The 14,648-nt window shown below is 41.0% G+C and overlaps 1 protein-coding gene across 4 annotated transcripts in view; it reads right to left on the bottom strand.

The window, feature by feature from the left end:
- Nucleotides 1–14,648, bottom strand: part of BABAM2 (BRISC and BRCA1 A complex member 2) — a 316,065-nt gene that overhangs the window by 57,296 nt on the left and 244,121 nt on the right. For all 4 annotated transcript variants that reach the window (XM_081156557.1, XM_081156556.1, XM_081156555.1 and 1 more), the window contains 3 exons: nucleotides 11,048–11,147; nucleotides 7,893–7,963; nucleotides 5,149–5,231 (listed from right to left, as the gene is read on the bottom strand). In XM_081156557.1, coding sequence (XP_081012683.1) covers nucleotides 5,149–5,231; nucleotides 7,893–7,963; nucleotides 11,048–11,147 — 254 coding nt within the window. The remainder of the gene's footprint in view (nucleotides 1–5,148; nucleotides 5,232–7,892; nucleotides 7,964–11,047; nucleotides 11,148–14,648) is intronic.

The raw sequence follows: 14,648 nt of genomic DNA, 5'->3' as shown, positions 1-14,648 counted from the left end.
TGATCAGATAAACTCACTTTAGCAATGACTTTAATCCAATAATTACAGCTGAAAAGAATCAAACACCATATATAAAAGGTACAGGGAGAAAAAAATCATCACATGGTAACAGGCATCTGATTTACAGCCTCCTTCCTTACAAGAAGTCCTGTAAGGTCATTAAAAGGTGTCACATAAATCCAAGGTATTAGAATGAAGAGAATATTCCCAATAAAGGGTAATGAAATAAATTCTCAAATCAGTGTCAGAAATTACAAAATAAAAAGACTTTCTGGAAGTAGACTTTAAAAATAAAATTCAAGTTTCAATCTGAGTCAAAATAGTGACTGTGGTAGCGAAACGATTAGAGCTACCCGAGTTGTAAACTGTGAAGAGGGTGCGCTTGTGTGTGTGTGTGTGTGTGTGTGTGTGTGTGTGTGTGAGAGAGAGACACGAAAGATGAACATCACTTTGCCTAGCAGAGCTAACCACTTCCAAGGAAGTCCAGGATAAAAATTAACCAAAATGCTTAAAGTATTTAAAGGACTCAATAGGTTTCATATTCAAAGCAAAGGGCATTTAGAAAGTAAATTTTCTTTTATCTTTTCCCATATCATTTTATCATTTTGAACAATACAGAGAACTGGCTGGTTTCACTTTTTGTTCATAATCAATTTTAGTTTCAACTGCTTTTATAGCTATTATTACTATTATAAATCATAAAATTAAACCACAAATCTTTATATTTGCCTAATCTGAGGTAAACACATTAATTCTAAATAATACACTTTTTATAGATTTGGTTTGAAATGAATTGTAATACATAACATTATGGTTTCAAATGTTAATCGCTTTACCAACTCTGACTTGTGCTTTAAATCTATTCATATAAAAATATTATTTGTATCCCAAAAGAATGCAAGTTTTGAGAAACCTGTAAAGCAGTTCTGGTTTAACTGAATTATCTAGCAGCCATCTTATTTGTTGCTGCTCAATATCTTACAAGTCACTGGTTCTGTGGCAATGAGATAACTCCACACCACCGTGCTCAGGAACTGAGTGGCTGCTACTGTGCTAGCTTTACATCTGAGTGGAGAAATGACAGTGCTACATCAATGCAAATAATGTCCATGGTTATACCAGCAATCACAGAGCCTGACAAATCAGAGCTTGGAAGGGGCGCTTGTAGCCATAAACAGAAGCCTCTGATTTTTACTTAAAATTTCAAAAGCCGCCCTAATTTCTAACTTATTGGCCTTGATTGCAGGCCTATAAAGAAAGAATTATTTAAATAACTAGCAGAATTAGTCTGCAGTTGTCAATTTCCTCTAGCTTAGGAAAAAAAGTCTTACCAGAACTGAGCTCTCTTGAAATGGAACAGCTTAAATGGTAAGACAGATATTTTACCAGGGATACATGGCCTATGGTCCAGGTTGGATGACTCAAAGAGTCATTTACCACAAATTTACAGGTAACAGGAAAAGACAGCTTCTCATGGTCACAGGCTCTCTCTTGCCTTAGAAGTCACAGATCTCCATACCCTTTCCTTCTGAGCAGCATATCTGCTACCTTAAGCAGCCACCTTTTGTACACAGTGCGGCTGATGGGGGACCCATGAAAAAGAGTCGATGTTTTACCCAGTAGTTGCTTTTATTCTGCTTCTGTGCCTTGCTGTCTGGTTCTCTTGTCATCCAGCATTCTGAAAAGCTGCTGGCTTACAGAAACATCTACCTCCAAAGGTAAATCAGCTTGAAAAATTCAGAATTACTATAAAACCATTACAAATATTTCTTACATGGTGGCCGGGAAACCTTCCTGAAACAGTTTCTGATCACACTGTGGTTCCAAGTCCTGCGGTCCACTGATAATGTATGGGGGAAGGAAGAAATAAATGCATAAAAAAGCCCCATGGCCATAATCACAGCCACAGCCCTCACTCCTGGAATCACCAGGAATGCCAGGACACTGAAGAATCTCCTGAGAGACCCCAAGTATGCACATGCTTCCCCGAGGACATGGCTGCTTCTGCACAGGCTGGCAGAGTCTGGGGTCAGAGCTGCCTGTCTCTGGAGGGGAGCACCTTTCCTCCAGCATCCACAATGCTCAGAATTACTGCCAACACCTGCCCTCTTGACAGCACTCTTCCCGGGCCTGGGCAGAACAGAGTGGGGAGGGGAAAGCAGGGATGTTATCCTGCTAGGTCTCCAACCTCAGGGAGTAGTGGAGCCAGCCACAGAAGACTGGATCCATCTCTAGGCACTTCCTCTTGCTTATCGCATTCTTGAGATCTCAGATAATTCACTGCAATGTTCTATCATTAAGCCTCTGCTACCCCGTCTTCAGATCCCTGTCTTTATGAGAAAAAAGGGGAACAAATGGTCCCTGGAGTGTTGTAATCAAACAAGCAGATGTTTCCAAAGGAAGACAAGTGTCAGATGCTTAACTGCATGACTGAACAGAACATATCTAACCAAGCTTCACTTGGATGTAGCAAGGCCTAGATATTAGAAAGAAGCAAAAAGGTGGAAACAAGTTATCTAAAGACAGGCTGTGAGTTAATGATGGAGCAGGAAACAGCATCAAAGTCCCCTGACTCAGAGGCAAGGTCTCATCTGCCACAAGAACCCAACGTGGGCAGTGACGCTAGGAGACAAGAGTGAACAGCCTGGGAGGAAAGGAATCACAGCCCGAGCAAACACTTGGGTAGAAGTCAATTAAATGAATCCCAAGGTCCCCGTGGCTGCTCTAATGAGTGCCTGGGGGTTCTGTTTCTTAGTAAGGTAGTCAATACTAAGTGAAAATATGACTCTGGGACTTGATTTTGCACAGACGTCTGACTTGGAAAAGCTAAGATAGGAAGGTGGAGAAGGAGCTGTCATGGTAGCATGGAGAAAATATTCTGGGGAAAAGCTTCCAAAGGAAAAGAATTGCTATAACACTGGAGGCACTGATAAGAAAGCGGGCAGGAGCTGAGGGGTGAGGGCTCTTTTATCTCTGAACATCACTCTTGCTAGCCACCCTTGAGCTACACATAAAAACACCGGTTAGAATGAGCAATGCCAAGAATATCTTTTCTCCCTTATATCTGATATAATCTGACATTGAGTCTTTTGAAAATAGAACCATAGCTAGGAACCAAAGTAAGTTTCAGGGAAGAGCTGAGATTTCATGCCACTTTGGGATAAATAAACTGGTTGGAACATTTAATGTTTGCAGTTGTCCTTCTGTGTGTCCTTCCCTCCCTGTCCTTCTCCCACAGCCACTGGGGGGACTCTGTTGCTGCCACCATTCGCGGCAGGGTACAGACCCTCTTGCTGAGCTGGATCAGGGGAATCACACCAGACTAATCACCCAGGCAACTGCCTAGGGTTATGAGAGATGAACGGAGGATGTGACCAGGATCTGGGGTCGGGTTAACAGGCTAGAAACAGAATCACTGGGATCAGATGGTGGGCACAATGGAAATGGCAAAATGGGAAGGGAGGAGTCACCAAGGAATTATGACTCACGATACAAAACCAAAGCAGGGGCACAGAGTCAGAATCAAAAGCAGTGGCTAGAAGTGCCAGAAGGCAACAGAAGATGGTGAGCAGAGATGACTGCCAGGAGGCCTTGACTATGAGGCTACCTCTCCTACCTGGCCCTGTACTGTAGGTTAAGCTTTATATGCCAATATCTCCATAGGACTTAACAACCAGATCCCCAGTGAACATACGTGAAAACTAAAGTAGAGGGAGGCTAGTCCTAGTGATTTGAAGAAGGTCATGGAATTAGCTGGAGGTATACCCAAGATTAAAATCTTCACCTCTGTTTATCTGTGCACGTAAGATTAATACAAAGCGATATGCTTCAATTTCCAGATGCATCGGAAAAGATGGCCCCAGTGTATGGCCAGCTACACACCAGAAGCTCAGTATAGCGTATGCACGACAAGGTGGTTATCAAGGGGAAAAGCTAAAGGCAGGAAAACCAACTCCTTACAAGTATTGCAACTCTCAGTTACCTCTTTGTAGTTAGGCCAAGGTTCTGATTAGAGGCTTTCCTCCCTCTGCCCTACAGACATTTTAGTGTTTCTTTCCTTACTATCTGTTGGTGTGAAATTAGGTAAGACAAACTAATTTAAGAACTATTTTAGCCTAAGCAAACCACAACCAAGAAGGGCAATCTGCTGGGGAAGGAAAATCTCCCCAAATCAGTATCTTTATACTATCTGAGGGCCTGGCTAAATAGGGCCAAAGCGTTGCTTCCTGAGTGAGTTTATTAAGCTCTAGGGTAGTTGTAGCTACTGAGTGAAGTCAACTCAAACCCACTGCTTTGCTGTAACTTGACTTAAAAGAGCTGACACTTCTTTGCCTTGAGCTCGGAGACTGGGCATTTGCACACCAAATTAATAAAGAATAAAGGTCTTGATTACTTGCAACCTGAACCTGGCATCATGGGTCACTGGTTCTTATAACACAAAGAAATAAACAAAAGAGACTCTAAATTACCCATTGAGAGAAAGCTGGACCAAAGTTTATTGACTGACTGATTAATGTAACACAGCAAGCATTTAAATAACCTACTACGTGGGATAAAACTGAAAAATAATGTTGGAAATACAATAAAATACTGTTTCACCTTTAATATATACATATAATCAAAGTCGTAGACTTTTAACTTAATAAAGATGATAACCAAATGATCAAAGCAAGTATGTTTTGAGTAATCCTGAAAGTTTTAAGACCTGATACTGGGAAGATTCTATGAAACAGAAATCTGTCTTGGAAAGAGTTTCTTAAATTCAGCACTATCGATATTTTGCACAGAATGATTTGTTTTGTTTTGTTTTGTTTTGTTTTGTTTTGGGGGAGGGGGATGGACTTGCCCTGTGCATTAGCAACATCCTTAACCTCTATTAACTGAATGCTAGTAGCAACAACAACCACCTCCCCCACCTCCCCCCATCCCAATCACGACAATCAAAATGTCTTCAAATGTCCCTGGAGGGAAAATTACACCTGGTTGAGAACCACTGGTCCAGAGATATTTCTCTTTAAAACCCTGCAGTAAATATACTCAAGTGAAAAAGCCAAGTCAGGACACCAAAGGTTCTTGTACGCATTATTACATGGGTTTCAGTCCATTTTCAAATGAATGCTGACGTGCTAATAGCAAAAGTATACTCACTGTGTACAAGAAAACAGAAATCCTTCCACATCAGCAGCAGGGCAAGCTTTGTAAAGCCTTCTGCATCATACTCCACGACGCCTCTAAGAAATAAACACACACACAAACTTATAAAAATAAGGTATAAGAGAAATAGAACCAAGTAAAGAATGTATTTACAAAGTCAGGGTACTGAATCCAAGATGCACTTAAGGTGAGTGTTAGTTACCACAGGAAGGATGTGGATTTGGAATGACAGCAGCTAGGTTTATGTGACACCTTTGCCATTTACTATCTATTATGCTCTCAGGCAAATCACTTAACATTTGGAGCCTCAGTTTCCTCATCTATAAAGCAGCAGTTAGCAATGACAGTATTCCTAAGTTAGGATTATATATTATTTTTTTCCAAGGCCCTTGGAATCCTTTCACTTAAGTCCCTGTCCTCCCCACTGGGTGCAGAACAAAGCAGAAATGTTAGCTGGGTGGGCACTGGGTTTGGATGGGAGGACAGCTCCTGACCACTGAAGGGCCTAGGCAGGATTCGGGCAGGCTCGCCTTCCCCATTTCCTTCTGAGACTCGGTGCTTGGGGGATGTCACCATAATGCGACTAACTGCACACTGAGGACAGGATTAATGTTCTGTCTCATGCACACAGAAGGCCTTTGCTGTCCTTAGATGCCCTCCCCCTGGCCGAGTCAGGCCGATCAGACCATTAATACTGATGCCGCCCTATTCGAGTCCATAAATAAAGGAACAGCTGCACCCACTGCAAAGATAAAGGAACTAAGGCACTGAAGGCTAAGTGATTTGCTCAAAGACTATTTTATATCATTCAGATTTTCTGACTTAAGTCAACAATTTTATTCACCAGTTTATACTTCTTTTCATGAATTTATAACTAACTCAATATGTTACAACACTAATATTTAAACTTTTTAGAGCCTGTATCATGTAAGCAAAAACAAGCATATAATCCTCCTCACCATGCATACAGGAGCAGGCAAACATAGGCTTACAGTTGTTCGTACGGAAAATATTACAACAATTGATGAATAATAACAAGAATAAACTGTTTTATGTCCTCACAACTGTAAACCTACTTTCCCCCACCCTGTATAGTACAGCAATATACTAGTATTTGTATATAATTTAGTAGTTTTATACAAGTACCACTGTATTATATGCTTAATAAAACATATACAAAAATGTACATTAAAAAAGAATAAAATTTAAAACAAATGTAAATGCAATTTTCATATTTTTCTTATACGACCATGGAGTGAGGTGGGCACTGACCCTGGGATACGTGGACTCCACTTTGGAGGTCATTGTGCTAGCTTCCGAATTTCAATTATATATACTAAAGATGACCTTACTCAAAAATTATGTATACTAAAGATCATCTTACTTAAAAATTATATACGCTAGAGATGATCTTACTCATAAGTGGTGTCATTTATTAACTACTGTTCATACCATAAGTACTTTCTCAAAATGTTCATAAATAAAGCTGAAAAAATCTAAAGGCCCCTGTGAGAGACCGTCACACTGTTCAGATATTAACAGATCAATTCTGGAGGCAGGAAAAGTTCCACTATGGACAATGAGAAAATTTCCTGACATTGTTTTGATGAGTCAGAAATTTTGCTTATAATTATACCACAGTTTGTAAAATTATATCCCAGGGGATGGCCAACCTTAGTTTTTATTTCATTTTCTCTCTCCTCTTCCCACTTTCCTTTTGTCCCAATTTCTTCATTGACTTGTTTGGTATTTTAATTTTGTGCTGCTGTATCTATCTTCAGGTACTTATAACCCTTCTCTGGAACAGGGTGGGCTGTGATCAGACCCCTGAAACTCTAGTGCTTGCCTCCCTCCCCCCCCAGGTGGGTAGAAGGAGCCATCTTCACTGCAGCCTGTGAGGAAGATGCAGTCCTCCCCCTCCCCCACTGAGCTCCACCCTGACAGGCTTGGTGAGGCCTCTGCCACCACATTTGGAAACAGAGTGCACAGCAGCACTGCCACTGGCCACTGGAAGGAAGGGGTGAACACAGGTACAGCAGCAGGAGGACATGCCCGCCCTGTCACTGCAGTGACATGCTGCCCTTTTCCCGTTGAAGCACCTTCTTCCATCTCCTAATCCCAAGTGGGAGTCATCTGTGTGGCACTGTCGGGAATGGGGGTCCTGTCGGGAGACCTGAGTCCTGAGAGCCCTGTCCCCACCCTGGCTCTGTCTCTCCCTGGCGTGTGACTGCTGCTGGGTTACTAAACTTCCCTAAGTTTCAGGGCTTTCATCAGTAAGATGTGTCACTCACACCTGCCTGGTCCACCTCGTGACGACTGTGAACTGAGGGAGGTGACAGTGCTCTGAGAACTGTGTGAAGGGCTCTAGAACAAGCAGGTATGGCTGCCGTCATTCCTGCTGTGTTGGGGCTGGTCATGCTGCTGCTCCAGGGAAGAGATTTCATTTTGTTATTTGCTAAAGAAGCTAAAAAAGTCTTCCTAGGAGCTTTAGTGTGAAAAACATACCAAAAAAGAAATATATGAAATGCATGCTGTAAGGTTCTCAACGACTTCTTTTAATAACAATATGCTGGTCAATTTAAACTGAAAAGGGAATCGCCATGAAAGTTCTGGAAACTAATTCTGGGTCAGTGCTGTGTCTTAGCTCTTAGATCAATGATTTCTGACTGCATCTCACATGAGGGTCATCAGGAAGCGAGGGCATTGCTGACATATGGTGCAAGCCAAGAAGGACTTACGTGCCAAAGTGGCTGAGGAAAGCAGCAATATACTCTCTTCTTTTGTGATAGCCTTGAATCACATACTGCACCTGGAATAGGAACCCAAGGCTGAGAAATTCTTAAATGCTTTATTATGAAAAGTTTCAAAGATTCGGAGAAGTAGAAATAATAGCAAAATGAACACCCATAGTCCCGCCACCTATATTCAACAACTGAATATTTTGTCTCAGTGCTTCATCTAGTCATCTACCTACCTATCAATCTATCAATCAATCTCGCTGAAACATTTCAAAGGAAATTAGAGACATCGTGATAGCTCACCCCAAATATTTCAACATGCATCTCCAAACAACAAGGCATTTTCCTGCTTAACCACAGTATCATTATCATATCCAACAAATTCAGCAATCATTTCTTTGAGTTCATGTAGAATCCTGTCTATCTTCAAAATTTCCCAATTGTCCCCAAAACATTTTTTTGAAGCAGGGTATAATCAATCAGGGATCAGGCAATTTAATCTGAAAGTCTTTAAACTAGAATAATAGTGCCTCCTAGGGTGTGTGTCCATGTGTCTGTGTGTGTGCCTGCACATGCATATATGACACTGACTTGTCAGCGAGATCAGGCAAGTTATCTTGTAGAATGTTCTGCATTCTAGATTCTCTCATTATTTCCTTTTCCCACTACCCTTTGTGTTTCCTATAAATTGGAAGTTAGAGCTCACGGTGTGATTAGAGTCAGGTTAAATATTTTTGGCAAGAAAATGTCACAGTTAATACTGGGTTTGATCACTGGTTCAGGTGATGACAGCCAGGTCATCCCACTGTAAAGGGCCGTTTCCTCTTCGCCACAGTGAATAATGCAGTGGTGTACTTCTTGAAACATGTGAAGATCTAGTTCCCATAACTTTTCACCTAACGGTTTTAGTATCTGTTGGAGATGCTTGTCTGAATCAATTATTTCATTAGGACCTGAAAAAAAATCTTTGAATTCTACCATTTCGTCTGTATTTATCAGTTGGAATTCTCTGTAAAGAGCTTCTTCTCATCAAATAAAACTATTTGGTTATCCTGAACTACAACTCCTATTGAAAAGGCAGGATGATGCTTAATTCTTTCTTTTTAAATTCCTAATATTCAGAATAAGAAATGCTGCATAGGAGATTTTATTTTGCCTTGTTATCACCAAATGACAGTTTCTATTAAAAAATTGTGAACTCAGTAAGCTAGGCATCTATCTGAAAGTTAGTTATTTACCCATCAGCTGCTAATACAAAAATATATTCCTTATAATGTCCCTACAATGGCTGCAAGGAATGGTGGGAGAAAGAGACCCCCCAAATTGTTTATACTGGCTATAGCCACAATGAGTTTCCATGGCTAACAAAAGCTCGAGATAAAGTGCTTGAAATAACCTTGACACAATTGGTACTGATAGCCATGTTGTACCTTTAAAAAGTAAAACAATTCTATTTATATAATGGGGATTTATGTCAATTTATAAAAACAGTGCTTACTTTGCAGTCTTAATGCAGGATCAGAAATGTTATTTTGGGAAAAGAAAAACAGATGATAAGTTTGCTTAAGTGGCTTTGTTTAAAAAGCGGATGAAAACAGTTCTGTGTACTTGATTTTAAAAACAGAAAACCATTTTAACAGAAACCCACAACAACACTGGCTACAAAGATAGATTCCAATGTAATTATGGAAATTCATTTAAAGAGATCATTTCTAAAAGCAGCCATACTGTCCTCGTTTGTAGCAAGAAGAAGAACATCAGTTTTAAAAGACAAGAAAAATTAATGAAAGGGAACCAGATAAGAAAAACAAACTGATTCTTGTATTTCTGGGGAATTGTATTACAATTTTTTTGAGTAAAATGTCTGATAGAAATTAATCTCAGTTGGAGAGCTTTAAAAAAGGCTTTCTACTCAGTTCTGGGAGACCAAATCTGCATCTTTCTCCATGACACTGGGACACAGATTTGAGGCAGTGCAAAGTCCCTCAGTATAAATAAGAATTCTGTCCTCTGATCGGTTTTTTAGGAGGGGAGAGGCTGGGGGAATTTGGTCCAATGAAAAGCAACCACTCCATGGAAGTTAAATACCCTGGAATCTGTGCCAAGCCCACAGACTGCAGAGTTGCCAGATTTTAGTTTCTCTGACATTTAAAAAAAAATATTGAAGCCTTTGAAATATTATTGTACTTTTAAGATATTTTCTATGCAGAGATGAGCTGTCTTCTCTTTTTCTTTTTTTTTGAGATGAGCTATCTTTTGAATAAAAGAGACAAACAAAAGATTTATTTTCCAAGGCAATGTGAACAAATCAATAGGAGCAAAGAAAACACTACTTTGGGAATTAAGCAAACTGAGTCAGTCCACGTAGAGAAGAAAGTCAGTATTGCTTGTGGATTCATATTTCCAGCTTTTAGCTAAATATACTAGCTGGACATACTTTTAAAAAATATCTGAAAACAACCACTAATGCAAATTTAGCTACTTGCCAATGCAATGGCTCACTGATGCAGCTAACAGAAAGCTTTAGATAATCCAATGTGCTTGGCCATAAGACCAGCTGACCCACAAGCCTTGTCCCTAGGAGCAGGACTCTGGCAAAATGCTCCGAGACATGACAGGGAGAACTGAGAACTGACTTAGCAAGTGAAGCACAGAAAAGCAGCAGGAGATGAATGCAGCTCTACAGAATTAACCTGATATTAACTAGTGACACACACACACACACACACACACACACACTCTCACACATACACACATGTACGCACAGACTCGTGGAAAATGAAGGGATTCAAAAATGTTAAGCCATGAGAAGGTGTGGGTTCAGTAAATAATTAGGGCATAAAGGAAACTCAAGAAAGGGGGGTACAGGGTGGGGAAGAGGGGACACCTGTAATATTTTCATCAATAAAGATAAATTTAAAAAAAGAAAAAGAAAAGGGAAATACAAATTGAAAAGGCAAGACTGGACAGGAGGTCAGAATCCCTAGAAAAGGAAGAAAGAAAACAAAGAAATAGAAGCTGATGAACTGTAACTCAAAGTCGGAAAGGCCGACACGAGGAGGAGGCTGAAGCTAGAACGCGCCGAGCGCCTGCGCAATGCTGCTGCGCGGGCCTACACTGGAGGAGGGGCCTCACTGGGCAGGCATTGTCCTTACCTTGTTGGTGAGCAGGTGGCACACTTGAGGAACATAATCAATGAGACATCCTCCGCCTGGAAAAGCTGGAATATGAAGAGCTGAGGAGCCTCCAAGTGCACTGAAAGGACAAAGGACAAAAGTACAATGGACACTGTTCTTCAGGCTCAAGCAATTGAAGAAGTGATCCCCCAAACAGACTTGGCTTCTCTTATCAAAGTCTGCCCACCGAACTGCCTGAATTAATGACGGTGGGAGTACGGGCTACACTTTATGATTGCATTTCTGTGTTTCAATCTATTCTGTTAAATCAGCATGTTCATTTAATACATGTCTAACAACTAATGATTAATAACAACTAATGATCCTATCACTCAACAGTAAAAATTAGCAAATTTTAATTTAACATGGATAAATGTCTTACCAACATTAATGGGTTGTACCTGTTACTGAAACGTATACTTTTACACTCCTCATTATGCCTAATTCATTGCTGGGCAAAGATAAGTCATTCATTAAACACCTCAATGGAGCTAAACTGAACTGCTGCAACATTATAACACTGTGCTGAAGGCACCAGTTCTGTTACCTTGGGCAGCTCTCTTGGGCTTCACCTCCCTCTTTTTTAGTGTGAGGCAGGTGAAGGGCAGGCATAGCAAACTCCGGGTCTACTCAGCCCAGACAGGTGATGCAAATGAGTGGAGAGAACTGGAAATTTTATGCACAGTGGGAAGGGCTCTCCACTACTCAGCTCCAGCTGTCCTCTGACATGTAGGAACATGATCCTGGTTTGACCATATGCTAATTTTTCAAGTGAAGCCAACAATCCGGATTATTTTATCTCTCAATTTTTAAATGGTGGCAACTAATTAAACACTTTCTGAAATAATGTACTACCTGATCCCATGTATGTGGGCCAAGAGGGGTAGGAAGTCTGCAACTAGTCCAAATAAATGTTGATATTCAATTCATCTACACAAGATACAGTAAAAAAATCACTGATCTAAGAACTAAGGCCCAGCGTTGATCCATTAATAGTTCCCAGAACTTTCATGGAGATTCCCTTTTAAGTTTAAATTAACCACCATAAGATTACTAAGAGAAACTGTTCAGAACCTTATAGCATGCATTTCATATATCCTTAACCTTGACTTCATCTTTCCTACTCTTATTTCTTTGATCCTAATTTGTTTTTCTTATTTGAATTTTATTTTCATGTACTATATATTTATATAACCCCTTAAGCCCTCTCTATAATATGATGGAACATAAAAAGACCCCTAACACCCCTTCATGCTGTGATTATTCATTATCCAAGTCCCCACGGCTATAAGATTATAAAAGGAAGCAAAATGATTCACAGTAACAGTCTAGAAAATCATCCCTACATAGTTTGGAGCAGATAGACTTGGTCTAGAGTTAGTGACACAGGAAACAATCCACAGAAAAACCAAAAGGGCTCCAAACCAGCCTGACTCCCTACTGACTACAAACTTCTGAAATTATTTTTTCTGGTAAAAATGAGTATTATCTTTGTTTATTTATGGGAATGAAAACCCACAAACAAATAAAATCCCAGGTGACATGAGAAAGTCAACATGGAGTAGAAACATTCGCCACAGCCTTTTTCTATTCAGATGATAGCTAAAAAGCACAACTCCGACAACTGAGGAAATGATGACAGCAGTGGACTAAGTATGACATTAATGAATCATCTACACTCTGCCACTGCACAGAAACAGCAAGAGCATCACTCCCGCTTGCTTCTCGCAGAGGAAACACTGGATCAGATTTAGCCTAAACTCTGACGGAGGCCAGGAAAATTCCTATGACTTCTCATAAGCTGGAGGAAGGCTTTGAATCCCACCTATTGCATTAAAAAGTCCATGGAGGGCACACATCTAACCAGAGGTTTTAATGGTACCATCAGGATGAAAAACTGATTAAGAAGAAAATTCTATAGTACAAGAAGAATGAATCCAATATTTACACCCATGGTTCCTGGTGAAATATCTGCGTGACACAGAGAATACCCCCAGGCCTCTCATAGCTCACTCAGAGAAACAGTCCTTAGCGCAGTAAAGCTCCAAAAAATAAACTAATTTGGACACTTCCCTGGAATTGACTGTAACGGACTTTGGCCTGCATAAAATATTACAGGGTAAGTTCTGAATCACTCATTAATTTGAAGACAAGAAATGAAAATGGTCTGTGGATCATCCTAGGAACGGAAAATTCTCCCCTCCCGAAACACAGCCGCTAACCAAACATGGCCTGCAACGGGAAAGACGCGAGGTGCGGAGAAACCCAAGCCCAGTTGCTTGGCTGCAGGCCCCTCTCTCCGCACTCGTTTCTGTGCTGATCAGGAGCTGACCCTTGTTGCTGGGTGCTTTATCATTATCTAATTCAATCCTTCCACAATCCAATGAGGGAGGAATCATCACTGTAATTTCACAGGTAAAGACATCGAGGCTCAGAGAGCAGAAGAAATGTCTCTGGGTTCACACAATTAGAAAACAGTCACGCCCAGATCTGAACCCAGGCTTGTCTATGGCCAGAGTCCATGCCATTACTGCTGAATCTCTCAGAGCAAAGGAGTTTTATTCCTGAAGGGCTACAGGGATGGAAAGAACAGTGGGTCTGGTTGCCAGTGAGCTGTTGGGATTCCAACAAGGCTAACAGGCTTCCAGCAGCCCTCGGACCACCACTAACGCAGGCGCTGTGACGTACAGCCCACGTCCCTTTACAATTTTCCAAGCTAGCTCAGCAAGCTTTCCTCTCTGTTCCGTTCATATCTCATCCTCTCCACCCCAACCATCAAACAACCTGATCCACTGAATCTTGGATGTGAGGGACCAACTGCTCTGTCCTGTCTAACTGTGAATGACTGACAGCTGTGCAGGCTAAGCCTCAATGTGTGAAGCACTTCAGATACTGTAAAGGATATTTTAAACGAGAGTTTATTTTAAAGGACACTTACTGCCCCTTTATTGAACCCAGAACAGTAGTTCCTTACCGTGTGAGGGTGCTGAACCTGACTTCCAGTGTCACAGACTAATATCTGCTGCTGATTCATGTATAAATATCCGCCTAGCGGGTAAATATTTAACAGCTTGCTATAGCCTGAATGCCGCCCTGATCGTGCTGAATAAACAGAGTTAAGTGCCATAAAATAAAAGAGCTATTATGTTTTTAAAGGGTACAAGATGAAGGTAAGACCTTGTGATCTATAATTATTTAATATTCATGAATCAAAATACATAGGGCTGAGCATGTACAACAGAAAACTCCCTCTGTGCGGAGATTCCAGGGCTCACTCAGCTGTCCCCAGGAATGCAGGGCTGGCTGGAGAGAAGGCAGAACCTGACCAACCCATAAGTGGCTGGCTTGGGGCTGGGAAGGGGCAGAGGAGATGAAAGGGACCACTTGCTGTTGATTCTTCTGATCTCTAGAGCAGTGCAGTGAGAAAGGGGGAGGACAAAGGTGAGGAAAAGTCAACTGGTGTAGCAGTCTCAGGCTGACCTTGAGAGGAGAAGGCAGTGAAAATAGCTATTTTGAGAAAGTACTTTCTAGCTCTTTATGGACTGAAATGAAAGAGGAAATTAGCTGACGATTCTTAGAA

The sequence above is a fragment of the Miniopterus schreibersii genome (assembly GCF_964146895.1).
Source record: "Miniopterus schreibersii genome assembly, chromosome: 13".
NCBI lineage: Eukaryota > Metazoa > Chordata > Mammalia > Chiroptera > Miniopteridae > Miniopterus > Miniopterus schreibersii.
The sequence above is the reverse complement of the archived record's forward strand: the minus strand, read 5'-3'. Positions and strand labels throughout refer to the sequence as shown.